At 48.9% G+C, this 18,656-nt stretch overlaps 1 protein-coding gene across 1 annotated transcript in view; it reads right to left on the bottom strand.

Moving 5' to 3' along the window:
• The window catches only part of fras1 (Fraser extracellular matrix complex subunit 1), a 333,688-nt gene that overhangs the window by 209,085 nt on the left and 105,947 nt on the right, over window positions 1–18,656 (bottom strand). The window contains exons 16-17 of the mRNA XM_056280308.1: window positions 7,593–7,736; window positions 66–206 (exon numbers count right to left, since the gene is read on the bottom strand). Coding sequence (XP_056136283.1) covers window positions 66–206; window positions 7,593–7,736 — 285 coding nt within the window. The remainder of the gene's footprint in view (window positions 1–65; window positions 207–7,592; window positions 7,737–18,656) is intronic.

Here is an 18,656-nt window from a genome sequence, read left to right as displayed (position 1 = left end):
ACCAAGCTGTGTTTCACTTAGCTTGTACTGCTGTTGTGTTGTGATTTGTTGAAGTTTTAGCTTACCTCCACATCGGCCGTGGTTGTCTCGGTAGTGGTGGTCTGGACATTGGGTGATACACTTCCCATGATGCAATGCGGTTCCATGCGGGCAGCTCATGCACTTTGGATTGTCGGGAAAACAGGAGTCGCACGCGGAGTCGCAGGCTGCGAACAAACACCATGTGAAAGGTTAACAGCTTCTCAATGGTATAGTAAAATACCTCCTACTTCCTTTTTGGGGGATTCCCCCCCTTTTTTTCTCCCCAATTGTATCCGGCCAATTATCCCACTCTTCTGAGCCGTCCCGGTCTCTGCTTCACCCCCTCTCCCGATCCTGGGAGGGCTGCAGACTACCACATGCCTCCTCCGATACATGTGGAGTCGCCACCCGCTTCTTTTCACCTGACTGAGGTGTTTCACCCCCCCGAACAGGAACCCTCACCGACCAGAGAAGCTAGTGCAGTGACAAGGACACATACCCACATCCGGCTCCCCACCCGCAGACATGGCCAATTGTGTCTGTAGGGATGCCTGACCAAGCCAGAGGTAACACGGGGATTCGAACCAGCAATCCCCGTGTTGGCAGGCAACGGAATAGACCGCCACACCACCCAGATGCCCCCAAATACCTTGTATTTTCTGAGAAACGATGAGATATTGTACACCAGGGCCACACCGCCTAGCTGAGCAGTGCACATACACTGGGGAACCTCTTGCTTTTCATTTTGGTGCCCATGTTAACAGATTAGAGCAGCCACGAAGCCCACGAGAGCAGCGCAGCTCAGGGGCGGCTCGAACCTCGTTGCAGCGATGCAGCTCTACAGAACAGACACGATGCCTATTTTTCTGTACCCGAGGCGTCCGGCTTAGCAAAAACAGACAGTGAAAATTATCTGTTGGCAGTCATATTGTCACAACATAACTGACACCATTATAGTTTCAATGTCTGTCTGTGGAGTATTTCAGAGACATGTAATAATATAAATATTTGTCTTTATGCATGCTCAATACACTTGGAGAGTAAATAAAATTAACAATCAATGGGTAAAAACTACTTTAAAAATATGGTCAAATGTGAGAAAGAAGTTAAGACTCCATTATCCCAACCGCTTATCCTGCTCTCAGGGTTGCAGGATGCTGGAGCCTATCCCAGCAGTCATTGGGCAGCAGGCAGGGAGACGCCCTGGACAGGCCGCCAGGCCATCACACTCGGTCGACACACACACATACACACTAGGGACAATTTAGTACAGCCGATTCACCTGACCTACAAGTCTTTGGACTGTGGGAGGAAACCGGAACACCTGGAGTAAACCCACGCAGACACGGGGAGGACATGCAAACTCCACACAGAGGACGACCCTCTGTATTTTCACTTCTGGAGTGATTCTGAATTGCTGGTTCATCTAGAACAGAGTAAGTATCATCTTTCTTGCTTAACAAGTTGCTATTAGTCTTATTCCAGCTCCTTGAGTATTAGTCCTTTTCTCTATAGTTCTGCTGCTGGTTCCTAGTGGGAACTAGTGGGATCTTATTCTAGCTGTAGCTGTCTTATTTTAGCTGTAGCTGTTTTTCACCTAGCGTGTCCTTAAATATTTCTTGTTGCCTAGCTGTTCTGACTTAGCTATCCTTTTAGCTTATAAATATATTCCTTGGTAACTTGCCGTTTCCAGTTTTAATAGTTTTGTGAGAGGTTTGATAGAGTTTTACATGTGACCAGTTTCTGGGCAACAGGCCTACTTCCATTTTAGCTCTTTGGCTAATTGCGTGTTAAGTGGCCAGGGTGTGACCTGCACTCCTGGCAGACAATTAGCAATCAGTGTTCTTTAAATTACTGCTGCTACTTTGAAGCATTAGCTTCCAAGCGTCAGACAAACAAGCCGAGGGCAAACAGGTCATGGCTGAACAAAGGCTACAGTGAAAAAAGGCAAGCGCAACTTTTTCAAGCCAAGACTTCGTCAAGCAAGGACTGCTCTTTTTACATCCAGTCAGTCATCTGTATTTCGTGTACCTAGTATAGAGTATGTGTTTCCTTCGCGTACCTGTCCTTTCCTCTTTCCGGAGCTGACATAGACGTTGGGTCATTACTAGGCGCTATGACCCAACCAATCTCATCTATCCCACTCTCTCTACTCACGTTGAGCAGGTGGTGACGGGAGGGCTCTGGAATTGCAAGTCTGCAGTGCCGAAAGCTGAGTTTATCTCAGGCTATGCATCCTTGCTGTCCCTCAACTTTCTTGCTCTAACTGAGACCTGGATCACACCAGAAAACACTACCACACCAGCAGCTCTGTCAGATGTGTACTCTTTTTCTCACACTCCCAGAGCTGGGAGGTGAGGTGGTGGTACTGGCCTGCTAATCTCCCCGAAATGGAAATACTCTCTTGTTTCCATTCCACAATTTTCTTCGCCCTCTTTTGAATTTCATGCTGTTACTGTCCCTTATCCAGTCAAACTCACCCTTGTGGTTATGTACCGCCCACCAGGCCCCCTTGGTGAGTTTCTGGAGGAGCTTGACACACTTGTCTGAGGTAGTCACTTCCCTGATGATGACTCTGCACCTATCCTTCTCGGTGACTTCAACATCCACACTGAAAAGCTTGATCGTCTTCTCTCTTTCCTCGCCTCCTTTGACCTTCACCTCTCACCCTCTCCTCCTACCCACAAGGCCGGCAACCTGTTGGACCTTATCTTTACTAAACACTGTCCTATTTCCAATCTCTCTGTTACTCCCCTCCAGCTCTCTGATGACTATTTCATGTCCTACTCTCTCTCCCTCTCTTCTCCCCTCAGCCCCTCCCCCTAACCACATAGTTTCCACCCCTAGATATCTCAGCTCTCTTTCCGCCACTGATCTTTCTTCCTCTGTTACCTCTATCCTCCTAACACCTGAATCTTTCTCTCTCCTACCCCCTTACAGTGCTACTGATCTTCTTCTCTCTACCCTCTCCTCTTCTCTGGACAATCTCTGTCCCGTCACCTCCAGGCCTGCACACCCAAATCCACCTGCCCCTTGGCTGTCCGACTCAGTACATCCTGACAGACAGAACCTAAGTATGAGTGGCAGAGCGCAAATGGAGAAAAGGCAAACTCCCAGGGGACCTTCTCAACTTCCAATCTCTTCTTTCAACTTTCTCCTCTCCCCTTTCTGCTGTTAAAGCTGCCTTCTATCGCTCTAAAATCCAATCCTCTGCCTCTAATCCTAAGAAACTCTTTGAAACCTTCTCTACACTTCTTCAACCCCCACCTCCTCCTCCTCCTTCTTCCCTTCTCCCTGATGACTTTGCTAACTTCTTTAACAACGAAGTAAACGGCATCATATCCTCCTTTTCTCACCACCCGGTTAGCGCTCCTTGCACTAGCCCACCCTCTGCACCCTCACTCAGCTCTCCACGTCCAACCGTATCCCACCTTGCTCCCCTCTTCCCCGACGAGGTCCTCAACCTCATCACATCCAGTCACCGTACCACATGCTCCCTTGACCCGGTCCCCTCCCCTCTTCTTCAGTCTATAGCACCTGGACTCCTTCCCTTTCTAACTCACCTCATTAACACCTCCCTCCAGGCAGGATGCTTTCCATCTGCCTTGAAGACTGCTAGTCACCCTCCTTCTCAAGAAACCATCACTTAATCCCTCTGACGTGAGAAACTACGGACTGGTTTCCCTTCTACCCTTTCTATCCAAAACTCTCGAACGTGCTGTCTTTAACCAACTTTCTTTGTACCTCCACCAGAACAACATCCTGGACCCCAACCAGTCTGGGTTCAAGGTGGGTCACTCGACAGAGACGGCCGTCCTTGCAGTGACAGAGTCACTGCACTCTGCAAAAGCAAACTCTCTCTCTTCTGTCCTGATACTCCTGGACCTGTCAGCTGCGTTCGACACAGTGAACCACCAGATCTTCCTCTCTACCCTCGAGGGGCTGGATGTCACAGGCTCTGCACTCTCAATGTTTGCATCCTATCTGACAGGTCACTCCTACCAGGTGACATAGAGGGGATCTGTGTCGGAGCCTCGCAGAGTGACTACAGGCGTGCCACAAGGTTCAGTTCTGGGTCCTCTCCTGTTCTCCCTAGACACAACATCCCTGGGTTCTGTTATTCGCTCGCATGACTTCTCTTACCATTGTTATGCCGATGAAACCCAGCTGATCTTGTCCTTCCCTCCCTCTGACACAAAAGTAGAGCCCAGCATTGCTGTGTGCTTGACTGGCATCTCAGAGTGGATGGCGACACACCACCTGAAGCTCAATCTGGACAAGACAGAGCTGATGTTCCTCCCTGGGAAAGGTTGCCTGCACCGAGACCTGGTCATCACCATTGACAACACCGTGGTGACGTGAAATCGGACTGCGAGGAATCTGGATGTGATCCTGAATGACCAACTGTCGTTTGCTGCAAACGTCGCATCGATTGCTTGCTCCTGCAGATTTCTCCTCTGTAACATCAGGAGGATTCGCCAATTCCTCACCGACGAGACGGCACAGGTGCTCATCTGGCTCTGGTCATCTCCCGGCTGGACTATGGCAACTCCCTCCTTGCTGGCGCCCCGGCGTCAGCCATCAGACCCCTGGAGCTTTTTCAGAAAGCTGCAGCTCATCTGGTGTTCAACCGCCCTAAGTTCTCCCACACAACTCTCCTTCTCACGTCCTTACACTGGCTGCCAGTAGCTGCTTGCATCCAGTTTAAGACTCTGGTGCTAGCCTACAGGGCAGTGAAAGGAACAGCTCCTTCCTATCTCCAGGCCATGGTCAAGCCCTACACCCCCGCCCGACCACTTCGCTCTGCTGCCTCGGGACACCTGGTTGCCCCGTCGCTCAGAGGCCCCTGCTGCCGATCGACCTGGTCACGGCTCTTTTCTGTCCTGGCCCCACAGTGGTGGAATGAACTCCCTACTGATGTCAGGACAGCGGAGTCACTGCCCATCTTTCGGCACAGGTTGAAAACTCACCTCTTCAAGAACTACCACCCTGTTACTTGCTCTTACCACTTATTGTATTCACTCATTTAAAAAAAAAAATTTCTTGCGCTTTTACTTTAGCACTGGTTTTGCTCTTAGACGCTTGCTTAGAGGGGAGATGCACTTATGACCTCTGACTAGTAGTTCTCCTGATTTCCTATGTTAAATCATGCACTTATTGTAAGTTGCTTTGGATAAAAGCGTCGGCTAAATGACTGTAATGTAATGGATGACCCCAAGGTTGGACTACCCCGGGGCTCGAACCCAAGACCTTCTTGCTGTGAGGCCACAGCGCTAACCACTGTGCCACCGTGCTGCAGTTCTCAGTTTGCTTCTCTAAACGAAACTAAACTACAATTAAACTAGTATACATTTAAACCAAGCCAATATAAATTTAAACTGAAATAAACAAAGCTAAATTAAACACACTGAACATGACAAAGTTTTATTCCCGTTTCTGCTCTTTCTGGCACTCATTGGATGCATTTTGTGTGTGTGTGTGTGTGTGTGTGTGTGTGTGTGTGTGTGTGTGTGTGTGTGTGTGTGTGTGTGTATATATCTCACCTTAGCCAAAAGACACTTGAAAATACAGACATGCTAAAACACAGACATGCTAAAACAGGTTCAACACAGCCTCACATTACTGCTACGGTGTGCTGACGGGGACAAAATAAGACAACCAATCAAATTAAACCCATAAACCCCTGAAGAAGAAAAGAATGGGGGGGGGGGGCTGAAGTCAAATCTTGACATTTTAAAGTAGAACTCAAAGTACAAATTGACACGTTCCTGTGTGTTTGACCTTTTTCCAGAAAGTTCACCCGGTTTTGACATTAACCAAAGCAGGAACTGTCGCCGAGAGCACGCAACTACCTGAACGCCTTAACTCTGCTGTGGCGAACTGTGGACAGACACACACACACACACACACACACACACACACACACACACACACACACACACACACACACACACACACACCTACAGGCAACATCTAACTGGAGAAAAAGCTTAGCAATGCACTGCTAAGTTCACGGCTGCCTTTAGGGAGGCCTGCTCGTACACCTCCTCCTCGTCTCACCGCTCCAAAAAAGAAGCCGTACATATTCATACATATTCATACAGGCCTTTATCTAGCAGCCTCTAAATCCTCATTAGACCGAGATGAACTCTAATTATTGCAGGGACTTTTTTTTTGTATTGTTTGTTTGCTGACTTTCACCAGCGCTGGTTTATCAGCTCGACCGGCGAGGAGGAGGAGGAGGAGGAGGAGGAGGAGACGGTGGCGAGCAGAAACTCGGCAGCGACGCTGGGAAACGAGCAGAAAACAAAGACATCGACCTTGGGTCCACGGCTCACAACAAAGCTCTCATTGGTATCGAACACGTGTTCTCTGTATCTCGCAGCTGCAGATTAGGCCGCGCCATCTAAAGTCGCGTTCAGGACCCTTTAAATGTGCCGTTTTGCTCCACGTGAGGATGGGAGGCACCGTCCGCTTGTTGGGGTCATGTTGAGGTGAAGATTGTTTAAGTGAACTGGGGTAGAAAATGTCAGAGTCACAGGTTTGATTCCCAGTGTGGTCTAATGGTTGGAGCAAGGCACCAGCACTGTCAGGGACGGCGGTTCAATTCCCCATGGAGCTAAAACCAAACAACGCAACACAACTCAAACCCCCAAAGCTCTATTATTAGAGCTCCACAAATTAGATTTTCACAAAAACACACATGAGGGGTAATTAACGTTGTAATTAATTTGTAGTCCACCCTCATCAGAACAAAAAATACACCCCCCTCCCGGCTTGGTCGGGCGTCCCTACAGACACAATTGGCCGTGTCTGCGGGCGGGAAGCCGGATGTGGGTATGTGTCATGGTCGCTGCACTAGCGCCTCCTCTGGTCAGTCAAGGCACCTGTTCGTGGGGGGGGGGGGCGGGGAGAATAGCGTGATCCTCCCACATGCTCATCCCCCTAGCGAAACTCCTCACTGTCAGGTGAAAAGAAGCAGCTGGCGACTCCACATGTATCAGAGGAGGCCTGTGGTAGTCTGCAGGCCTCTCCGGACTGGCAGAGGGGGTGGAGCAGCGACCGGGACGGGTCGGAAGAGTGGGGTAATTGGCCAGATACAGATAGGGGGCGTAGCGCGTGGGAGGATCACGCTATTCCCCCCAGTTCCCCCTCCCCTCCAAACAGGCACCCTGACCAACCAGAGGGGGCACTAGTGCACAGCCAGGACACACACCCACACCCGGCTTCCCACCCGCAGACCCGGCCAACTGTGTCTGTAGGGACGCCCGACCAAGCCGGAGGTAACACGGGGATTCGAACCAGTGATCCCCATGTTGCTAGGGAACGGAATAGACCGCCATGTTACCTGGACGCCGCTACACTGGATTTTTAAAGTGGACTAGTACGAGAGACCCAGACTGATCCCTTTACGTCGCTTGGTTGATCACAATAACCAGAATATCTGAACAGCCTCAGCAGAGGCATGGTTCTGTACGGCAACGGGAAGAGGTTCTCTCTGTATGTACCCTAATTAGCATGACACCCCCCCCACCTCCCCCAACAGGCTGTATAGATGTACCCTACTTTACCATGACAGACGCGCTCCGCGCTGTAGTACCCCGCCCCACAGTCGGCAACACACATCCCGCCCTTGAGCAAGGCAGCTGGGTCCAGACACGCCTCACACTCCGCCCGGCCCGGCCCGTGGCACTTGGAGCAGGACTGGTGACATCCTGATGGAAAACAAAGGGAAACAGGGAGTTTAGGACCGAGCCTGAACGCGGGTTTCACAAGACGCTGTTCTAAAAACAGAACAAAATAATACCGTTACCCCGGAAACAACCTGTCTTCATCATTTCTTTGACATCTTTCATAAAATTGTGTGTGTGTGTTTATACAGTATGTTTTGTTTTTGGCCCCACACCACCACCACCACCACCATTTTTCTCCCCAATTGTAGCCGGCCAATTACCCCGTCCCGGTCGCTGCTCCACCCTACCACGTCTCCTCCCATACATGTGGAGTCACCAGCCGCTTCTTTTCACCTGACAGTGAGGAGTTTCACCAGGGGGACGTAGCGCGTGGGAGGATCACGCTATTCACCTTCGGTTCCCCTGCCCCCCAAACAGGCGCCCCGACTGACCAGAGGAGGCGCTAGAGCAGCGACCAGGACACATACCCACATCCGGCTTCCCACCCGCAGGCACAGCCAATTGTGTCTGTAGGGACGCCCGACCAAGCCGGAGGTAACACGGGGATTCAAACCAGCGATCCCCGTGTTGGTAGGCCACGGAATAGACCGCCACGCTACCCAGACGGCCATAAAGACATTTTTATTTGTCTTGACGATAATGAGACGGGAAAATACATTGTTTCTTCACACAGTTAATCTTGTTATTGGGAAAATTCCACATTCGGAAGAAGAGATGGACGGAGTCCAAACCAAATTTTGGACATTTTCATCAAGAACTCCGCCGCTATGGCACTGTGATATGAGGACGTAAAAACAAGACGGCAATTAGAAGTAATTGTGTTTTTGATACATTTCTTATAGACTGACAACGTTTTATTTTGAAGAAAATATTATTTTTTCATTTTTTTTAAAATTCTTCTCCTTTTGTTTCATGTATGTACCCCTGGCAAGAACAGGTTTTGTTTGTTCATACTGTAATGTACATGTGTTTTGTACAATAAAGGAGAAAAAGAAAAAACAAACTTCCGTGTGAGGAAAGCGTTCACGTGTCTCTGATTGGCTGGCCTTCAGGGCTTTCTGCCAGAAAGCTTCCGGGCTTGGTAGCTATGGCGGAAAAACCTAAGAAGCCATCCATCATCCAAACCGCTTATCCCGCTCTCAGGGTGGCGGGGATGCTGGAGCCTATCCCAGCAGCCACTGGGAGGCAGGCGGGGAGACACCCTGGACAGGCTGCCAGGCCATCACAGTAATAATAATAATAATAATAATAATAATTCATTAGATTTAATTGGAGAGGAAATCTGGCGGAACGGTGGCACAGTGGTTAGCATGGTTGCCTCACAGCAAGAAGGTCCTGGGTTCGAGCCCCGGGATAGTCCGACCTTGGGGGTCGTCCCGGGTCGTCCTCTGTGTGGAGTTTGCATGTTCTCCCCGTGTCTGTATGGGTTTCCTCCGGGGGCTCCGGTTTCCTCCCACAGTCCAAAGACATGTAGGTCAGGTGAATCGGCCGTACTAAATTGTCCCTAGGTATGAATGTGTGTGTGTGTGTGTGTGTGTGTGTGTGTGTGTGTGTGTGTGTGTGGGCCCTGTGTGATGGCCTGGCGGCCTGTCCAGGGTGTCTCCCCGCCTGCTGCCCAATGCCTGCTGGGATAGGCTCCAGCATCCCCGCGACCCTGAGAGCAGGATAAGCGCTTCGGATAATGGATCGATGGAGACGAAATGTATTTGGATTATGTTTAGCTTTGTATTTTAGCACCTATTCCTAGCACTTACACATTCAACGAGATCCTTCTTTTTTTATTTTTGTGGCGTTTTGAATACTTGGCGAGAGTGGCGCACCCGCCAGCGGCAATGAAAAATAGCACCTGGAGGTGCAATTACAGACCAATAATACTCTGAATAGCAGATGCTATGAAAACGACGGTTGGAAAAAGCATCAAATTTGGCATTTTGGGAATAAAAAAATTATTGATTATATCTTTAAGGAATCCCTCACATCATATTCTGACAAGTAAAGGAGCCCTAAATCAGGCCCCGATGAACCAGCAGATTTTTAGAATGTGGAACGCTCCAGAGTCCCAAACTCATTTATCATCTTTCTATGAATAAAACAGACTCCGAGGCCAGGGGAGACAGAGAGAGAGAGAGAGATAAAAGAGGAGATAGATAGGGGATTGATGGGTAAAAGAGAAGAGACAGTGAGAGAGCAAGATAGAGAGAGAGAGAAGGTGGGGGGAGGGGGGGAGAGCGAGGTAAAGGGAGACGGAGTCAGAAGAATGGGGTGAGGAGAGGTCTGAAGGTAAAAAAGTGTTTTGTGCGCAGCGGGGGTGGAAGGAATTGAACAAGAGATGTGCGTAATTTGATCGTCGCTATTTAAGAAGCGCTGATTAAAATCTCACTGGGCTCAGCCTTAGAGATAGGGTGAGGAGCTCGGACCTCCGGAGGGAGCTCGGGGTAGAGCCGCTGCTCCTTCGCATCAAAAGGAGCCAGTTGAGGTGGTTCAGGCATCTGATTAGGATGCCTCCTGGGCGCCTTCTTTTGGAGGGTTTCCGGGTACGGCCAACTGGGGGGAGACCCCGGGGTAGACTCAGAACTCGCTGGAGGGACTACATGTTCAATCTGGCCTGGGAACGCCTCGGGATCCCCCAGGAGGAGCTGGAGGGCGTTGCCGGGGAGAGGGACGTCTGGAGTGCCCTACTTAGCTGGCTGCCACCGTGACCCGACCCCGGAGAAGGGGAGGCTGGATCCCATCACCGTCAACAGGACTGCTGTAGAGAGGGTCAAGAGCTTCAAGTTCCCCGCTGTCCACATCACCGAGGACCTCACCTGGGATGAACCCGCCAGTCATGTGGTGCAAAAGGCAGGGCGACGCCTCTTTCACCTCAGGCGACTGAAGAAGTTGGGCATGGGGCCCAGGATTCTACGGGCCTTCTACAGAGGCAGAACCGAGAACATCCTGACTGGATGCATCGTCACGGCCTGGCATGGGAACGGTACTGCCCGCAACCACCAAACACTGCAGAGGGTTGTGCGGACGGCCCAGGACATCAGTGGATGCGAGCTTTCCTCCATCCGGGACCATATACAGCAGACGCTGTGTCAGCAAAGCCTGTAGGACTACCAGAGACCCCAGCCACCCCAACTACGGACTGGTCCAGCTGCTACCATGAGAGAAGCGGTACCGCAGCCTCAAAGCTTGGACCAGTAGGCCCCAGAACAGCTTTTTCCACCAAGCAACCAGATTCTGAACAAAGAACATTAAAGACACTAAGCCTGGTGCCGGACTGATGGTACTGACCTAAGGTCTTCAGCTTATCATCGGTTTACACACACCCACCCACACCACCCTACATACACCACACACCACCCTACATACACCACACACTATTCATTACTATCACTGCTTTTTTTGTTCCGTCTTGTTATTTCATGCTATTGTTGCTGCAGTGTTGAGGAGCCGAAACACAAGAATTTGACTCTCTTGTACTAAAGAGACGTAACGAAGAAAGAATCTTGAACCTTGAGAAGCAGCTGAAGATGAATAAAGGAATGAATGATTAAACTCTCACTCAGTTAATGGGAAAGCAATAGAAGTTAACCAAACGTGTTATTGTAAAGGTTGTTTGGGGAACGTCTTTTCTCCCCCCCCACACACACACACACACACACAATTACAGATGCATAGCCTGAAAATAGGCATTATAACACACACACACACACACACGCATGTATGCACGCACACAAACACACTGCCAAGATAGACCTATTATTAGATACTCACCCAAAACACATTCTTACAGTACACACACACACACACGCACACACACACGCACAATCCCTGTCACCACTACAATTACTGCTTAATCAACAAGTCACTTCAGTTCCTGTTTTGAACCGTTTTACTTCCTGTGATGGATGCTGATGTCATGTGGTTTCTTTTGTGTCTCTATCTGTAATTGTATTTTTCCTTGCCTCCGCTGGGACGAGACATGTTCATAAAAAAGAAATTCCTGGGGTTTTCTTGTGTCAACTTCAGATTGTTTTACCTCACCCCCCCCCCCCCATCGCTTACACTCTGCAGAAAAGTAATTTGAAACTAGCTGTTCGCCACCGCCTCCTCCTCCCGCTTTCCTTTTCCGCCGTGCTTCTGGTTGAAGTCAGCGAACAGGCAATTTGACTGTGGCTGCAGGATTGTGTGAGAAATGGTCGACTGCACTGTAATGTGGCGTATGTTGGCGTATGTCCAGTGTGCTCTTGCTCCCTTCTGTGCTCTATTCACGCCTGATGTCCGTCTTGGTAAGCTACTCCTTTCCATTTTCCACGCAGTTTTTTTTATTTTTGTGTCAATTGTCAATTGCATGCAGATAAATAACTAAACCAGAACCGTTCTGCATAGTAACCCTCTCTTGATTGGAAGACACGTCGTAGGATGTGCTGGGACACATGATCGGTGATGTTTCCTGGGGTCCTCGGGTGTTTCACGTCTTTCAACATCATACACCCTCGCCAAGGCAACCTAGTCGGGGTTGATCAGGCCCCGGCTTGTGTCCCAGCAGCATCGGCTCACAGATTAATCCTCCTGATCCAAAGCCATCTGGAGGCCCTCTCTGCAGCCTCCATGGTGGACCTGCCCTAGTGATGCCAAGCAGAGTGTAGACCCTGCATAGTGAGTAGCCAGCACACTCCCTACACTCGACTCCGGTGGGCTCACATCGTGCCTTCCAGCTTCTCCTCCGGCACTGGGCGGAGCTCCTGGTTACTTGGGCCGCTTCCACTCATTTGCCTCGATAAGGAGCACCTGCTTTGAAGAGACTGATGATAGCACCACATCTGGCCTCAACAAAGTTGTCATAACTTGGTCTGGGAACCTGAGCTGCGCCCCCCCCCCCCCCCCCGCCCCAAGTCGACTCGCAACTCCAAGTCTGATGCAGAGGTGAGGAGACCAGCAGCTGATCTGGACTGTTAGTGAGGCTGCTCACCAGCCCTGATAAAGGCGAAGTGGGCTGGCCATGGGCCATGAGCTTGCTTGTTGTTGGCCAGGGCTTTGGAGATGGCCTCTGCAACTGTCTTCAGCACCTGGTCATGTCACCAGTGGTAGCGGCCCTCCCCCAGGGCTGCTGGGCAGCCACCGAAGATGTGCTCGAATGACCCTTTTCCAGGACACAGAGGACATGATGGAAAATAAATCTTTCCCCAGATATGAAGATTTGCTGGGCTAGGTAGAAAATCAAACAGGGCTTGGACCATGAGCTTGATCTGCTGGGGTTCGGCCTGCCAGATATCTGTCCAGGATATTTTCCTCTCCTGGGCACCCTCGCACCTTGTCCATGCTCCCTGCTGCCACTCCTTCATTCCTCTTAGACACCTGCCCACTCCTCCTCCTGGACTAGATGGCGCTTGTCCTTGCCATGGGCCTTATCATAGTGTACTTGTGGGATGGCTCCCAGGCCTGCCCGTCCAGTTCACCCCAGTTCATCTGGACATTTGGTGGGAGAAACGTTTCATCACTCGTCTAAGTGACTTAATCCGTTTTTGTTTTGTATCCAGCCAATTACCCCACTCTTCCATGCCTTCCCGGTCGCTGCTCCACCCCCTCTGCCAATTCGGGGAGGGCTGCAGACTACCATATGCCTCCTCCGATACGCGTGGAGTCACCAGCCGCTTCTTTTCACCTTGAGGAGTTTCGCCAGGGGGACGTAGCGCATGGCAGGATCACGCTATTCTCCCCAGCTCCCCATCCCCCAGAACAGGCACCCTGATCGACCAGAGGAGGTGCTAGTGCAGCTACCAGGACACATACCCATATCCGACTTCCCACCTGCAGACGTGGCCAGTTGTGTCTGTAGGAACGCCGGACCAAGCAGGAGGCAAAACGGGGATTCAAACCAGCGATTCCTGTGTCAGTAGGCAACGCAATAGACCGGTACGCTACCCGGATGGTATACATGGCTTCTTTGACTCTCCACTCAAAGCAGCATTCCTCCCTATCAAGGATGTACACATCCTGATCCATGAAAGAGTGGCCACTGTCCTGTAGATGGGTGGACAGTCTACACCCATCTAGAGGCCAAGGGCCATTCAGCGTCAAGCACAAAGTAATCAGCAAATGTAATCCCAGCCGGCCGGTGACTAAATCATCCTCTAAAGTCACTGGTGGGATCAAGCTGCATTCAAATAGCATGCTGTTTAATCTCCATCCTGTGTCCCTCCGAGAGGGACGGGGACGTGATAACACCACTGCCTTTCAGCTCCGCACCGCTTTATCTGCAGTCATAAAGATAGATTCGGCATTAAAATGCATCTCAAGTGCATTTAGTATCAGTGTGCGTCAAAGGTCTAATAAAATGAAAAATGTATTTTCATTCTTGTTACCGCTTATCTGCACTTGGTTTACATCTACTTAACACTGGATTTTCTATAGCTTCACAAAATATCACACTATGTTTGTGCTTATAAGAATATTGTTTTTCTCTTCCTGGCAAATACAATAAGTTTGCAGTTTTTAGTCATTTTTCCTCCTGAATTTGTGGTTGTGCGCTAACAAAAATGTCCATTGAACAAATTGCAGTGAGCGTGAGAGGACACAAGTGATCTTCATCCAGCAAACTGAACTGACCAATAGCGTATCGACGTCCACATTCTGCTAAAAATGCCTGACTGTGATCGGCTGTCAGTCAAATCAATCTCCCTCCCCTTATTAAATCTGCTCGACATACCGTTTTATGGGACATTTAAACACAGTGAAGCAGTTGGAAAAACGCCCAGAAAATCTAAGCTTTAGCCCACTTCTGAACACTTTTAAAACTACACTAAAAACTTTTAAGTGCTCAGTTGACTTGGACTGAATTTTCAGCCTACTGGAAGTTGCAGTTTGACCATTACTCACTTTGAAACATAATAGGATCAAAGTTCATACTATTTTATTTCTCTTTATTTATATGGGTTCATTTTGTAATGTCTTTTATTCTGTAGATCTTATTTACACCTTCTTATGCCTCGTGTAAAACACTTTGAACTGCCTTTGTGTGTGAAACGTGCTATACAAATAAAGCTTCCTTGTCGAGGTCACTCCCCTGGGAGTGATGGGAGAGTCACACAACAGCGTGGGTGGACCGTGCTGTATATCGTCTCACTATCAACACATGCAAATGTAAAACATAAATGTCACAGAAGAATCCATTTAAGAATAAGATATCATATATTTTCAACTAAGCTTCGTTTCCCACATCGGCTCCTGTTGGCTGTGAAGATCAGCAGCGGGTCAGCGGGCAGGCAACAGAAAAGTGGGACTGACACCCTTTTCCTCGGCTGTGAAGGATGGATTTGAGGTTACAATGGGTCCAGGTAGTCTTTGGATATGAAAAAGAGACTCTGGGAAAGGCAGATAAGTCCGGGCTGAAGTGGCCACGGTGGCTTCGGCTCAGGGGCCGGCCCGCCGCGTTCACACTGGAATGGAAACCCTAAATCAAAGTGACGGAGGAATAAATCGAGCTCTAAGGCAGCACTGTTAGCCGTATCGATCAAACGAGTACCCTGGAGTTTCACACCAGCTCTATCTCGGGACTTGAAAAATCCTGCAGCACGTTGTGACTGAGACATTCAAATCTCACCGACCTTGAAAGCATCGAGACAACAAGGATTACAAATTCGGAACAAAACAAGAGGACAGATGATTGGAAAACTCTCTCTCGCTCAGTGAAGCACAAATGAGAGGCGACAACATGCAGACAGAGAAGAGTCGAGGGGCGACGGGAGGAAGAAAGGAGACGGTGGAAGATAGACAGAAGACAGATAGAAGATAGAGGAGAGGTAAGACAGGAGCAGGGTGGGGAATTAAGAAGTGACGGTGGAGTAGAAAAAATGAGAAGAGGTGGAATGATGAGATGAGGAGAGCAGACAGGGCAGAGAGGAGAAAGCGGGAGGTAAACAGAGATGAGAAGATAAAATAATAGAAAAAGAGAGGGAGGAGACACAATGAAGGGATAGAGGGAAGAGGAGAATGGAGGAGAAAGACACAGTGACTACGTTCATGCTGTCCATGTTTGTTATGGACTTCTGTACATGTACTACTGGATAGAACTGTAGTACCCGAGTCCGGAGACTAGTCTAGTCTGTATTACGAAGGTCTCGGTCTCTTCTTGCACTTCACACTAAAATGACTCGGGCTTGACTCGGTCTCGGACATTGTGGACATGTAATAATTTCTAAAGATCAACCAAGTTACAAGACTTCAATTTACTTTTTCTTATTTTTGAAATTAATATCAAACTTCCCCTGAGGAGGTGAATAAAGTGCCATCTAATCTCAGCTTGTTTTGTTATTGTTATTAACTGGTGTCTCTGAAACACTGGAAAACCGGAATCTGAATCATTCCTTCAACCACTGCACGCTTGACTTTGCAGCACTTTGTCCCTTTAGTCTTTGTCATCACCTAACTAAATTATTAACACATGAACAATTCAAAACATTTCTCATTTGCAACCTTTTCTTTTTCTTTTTGCCTTTCATTAAATAAGACTATCTATATTTTTCTGCTTGTGATGAAAGCTGCTTTGGAAATGAAATTTATTATACCCATTATTACTATCATTATTATTATCATTAATGGAGGACCTTGGCTCAGCACCACCTGCAAACACATTACACACACACAAACCTTCAGTCATTACAGAGGTATCCACAGACTCCCAGGTCGGTTTGTTATCGTCGGTGGTGGTAGTATATGTGTTTGTGTGTGTGTGTGTGTGGGGGGGGGCACTCTGGAAGGGGGGTAGTAACTGGGTGGCCTTGGACTTCTGCCATAGTACATGTACAAACGAGCAGAACCCCAAACACCAAACACCTTCCACAGATTAAATCAGACTTAACAATGCACCTCCCTCCCTCCTCCTCCTCCTCCTCTTCTCCCAGTCTCTCCCTCCTTATCCCAAAACAATGACAGGGAAAACTACAGCGCGGTCTGAATAAATGCACTCTGCTGGGCTTCATCAAAGACTGGGTCTAAATCCCAGACATCTCTGTCGTCCTGAGGCCTGTTTTCTACTGAACCACTGCTGCAGGTTAACTTCCAGTTTTGTTCTCTTTTCATTGATGTTATTAGGGATTTGGTACTGTGACCAGCTGACCAACGGACACCGATGTTTGGTTAGTTTATTATTTACAATTGGCTCCACAGTACAACAATAAAGAAAGAACTCTGACTCTCGCCCCACTACCTGTCCGCTGGACCCGATACCATCCAATCTCCTTTTAAGCAAGCTCGGGTCACCCTGCTGCTCAAAAAACCCACACTCAACTCAGCCCAGGTTGAAAACTACAGACCAGTTTCACTCCGACCCTTTCTATCAAAAATACTTGCGCGCACGGTCTTTAATTAACCAAGTCTCCGAATTCCTTTCTGAGAACAGTCTGTACGATCTGAAACAGTCTGGCTTTAAGCGGGGTCACTCTACTGAGACTGCACTCCTGTCAATAATGGAATCACTGCATTTGGCTACAGCTACTGGTCAGTCCTCGCCTTTATTGCTGTTAGAGCTGTCTGTTGCCTTTGATATGGTTAACCACCAAATCCTCCTCTCCACACTCACTGAGCTTGGTATCTCAAGATCTACCCTCCGCTGCTTCAAGTTCTGCCTCTCGGGAGATCTTTTAGAGTATTTTGGAGGGGAGAAGTGTCCAAACCGCACAGGTTATCCACAGGGGTGCCCCACAAAGGTCAGTTCTCGGTCCCCTTCTCTTCTCAATATACACCACCTCACTTGATGCAATCATCCGCTCCCATGGTTTTTCATTACCATTGCTATGCTGATGATACCCAGCTCTTCCTATCATTCCCACCAGATGACTTCACAGTCTCGGCACGGATATCGTCATGCCTTGCTGATATCGCTGCATGAATGAAAGAACATCACCTTCAGCTTAACCTATCTAAGACTGAGTTCCTTGTCATCCCAGCTAGTCCATCCTTACAACAACAGTTCAATATCCAGCTCAGATCAACCCAACTCATGCCCACAAAGTCTGCCCAAAACCTGGGTGTCATGATTGATGACCAACTAACCTTTAAGGTTCATGTGGTCTCGATTACGCGGTCATGCCGATTTGCCCTGTACAACATCAGGACAATTAGACCCTACCTGTCTGAGCATGCAGCACAACTCCTGGTACAGGCTCTTGTAATATCACGCACTGACTACTGCAACTGCCTACTGGACTCCCTAAGATCCATAAAGATGGAGCCCCCCTCAGGCCCATCGTCAGCAGCGTACAACATTTCCAAACATATAACCAACATCTTGACCCCTTTAGTGGGCGAAACACCTCACCATATCCAAAACTCCACTGACTTTGTGAACAAGGTCCAAGGCATAAAACTGGAACCTAATGAAACCATGGTATCCTACGACGTGGCCTCGTTATTCACCTGCATCCCAACCATGGAGGCTTTGGCAACTGTGAGGCAACATTTGCAATGTGACAACACCCTCCACAATAGGACCAACCTCAGCCCAGACCAGATTTGCCAACTACTGGACCTTTGCCTGAACACTACATATTTCCAACTCAGGGGCCAGTTTTACAGACAGAAACACAGCTGTGCAATGGGCTCACCAGTATCGCCCATTGTGGCCAACTTATATATGGAAGAGGTAGAACACAGGGCCCTGAACTCCTTCAGAGAAACACCTCAGAGCCACTGGTTCAGATATGTGGACGACACATGGGTCAAAATCCAAACACAAGAGGTGCAAGCGTTTACCAAACACATCAACTCAGTGGACAAGAACATTAAGTTCACAAGGGAAGACGTAAAGAACAACAGTTTGCCCTTCTTGGACTGTGACGTCCACATTGGGGAAGACAGGAGCCTCCACATTGGGGTTTACAGGAAACCTACACACACAGACCAATATCTACTTTTCGACTCACACCACCCTCTGGTACACAAACTGAGCATCAT

This window comes from Lampris incognitus, chromosome 1 (genome assembly GCF_029633865.1).
Source record: "Lampris incognitus isolate fLamInc1 chromosome 1, fLamInc1.hap2, whole genome shotgun sequence".
Lineage (NCBI taxonomy): Eukaryota > Metazoa > Chordata > Actinopteri > Lampriformes > Lampridae > Lampris > Lampris incognitus.
This window is presented reverse-complemented; position numbering and strand designations above follow the sequence as displayed.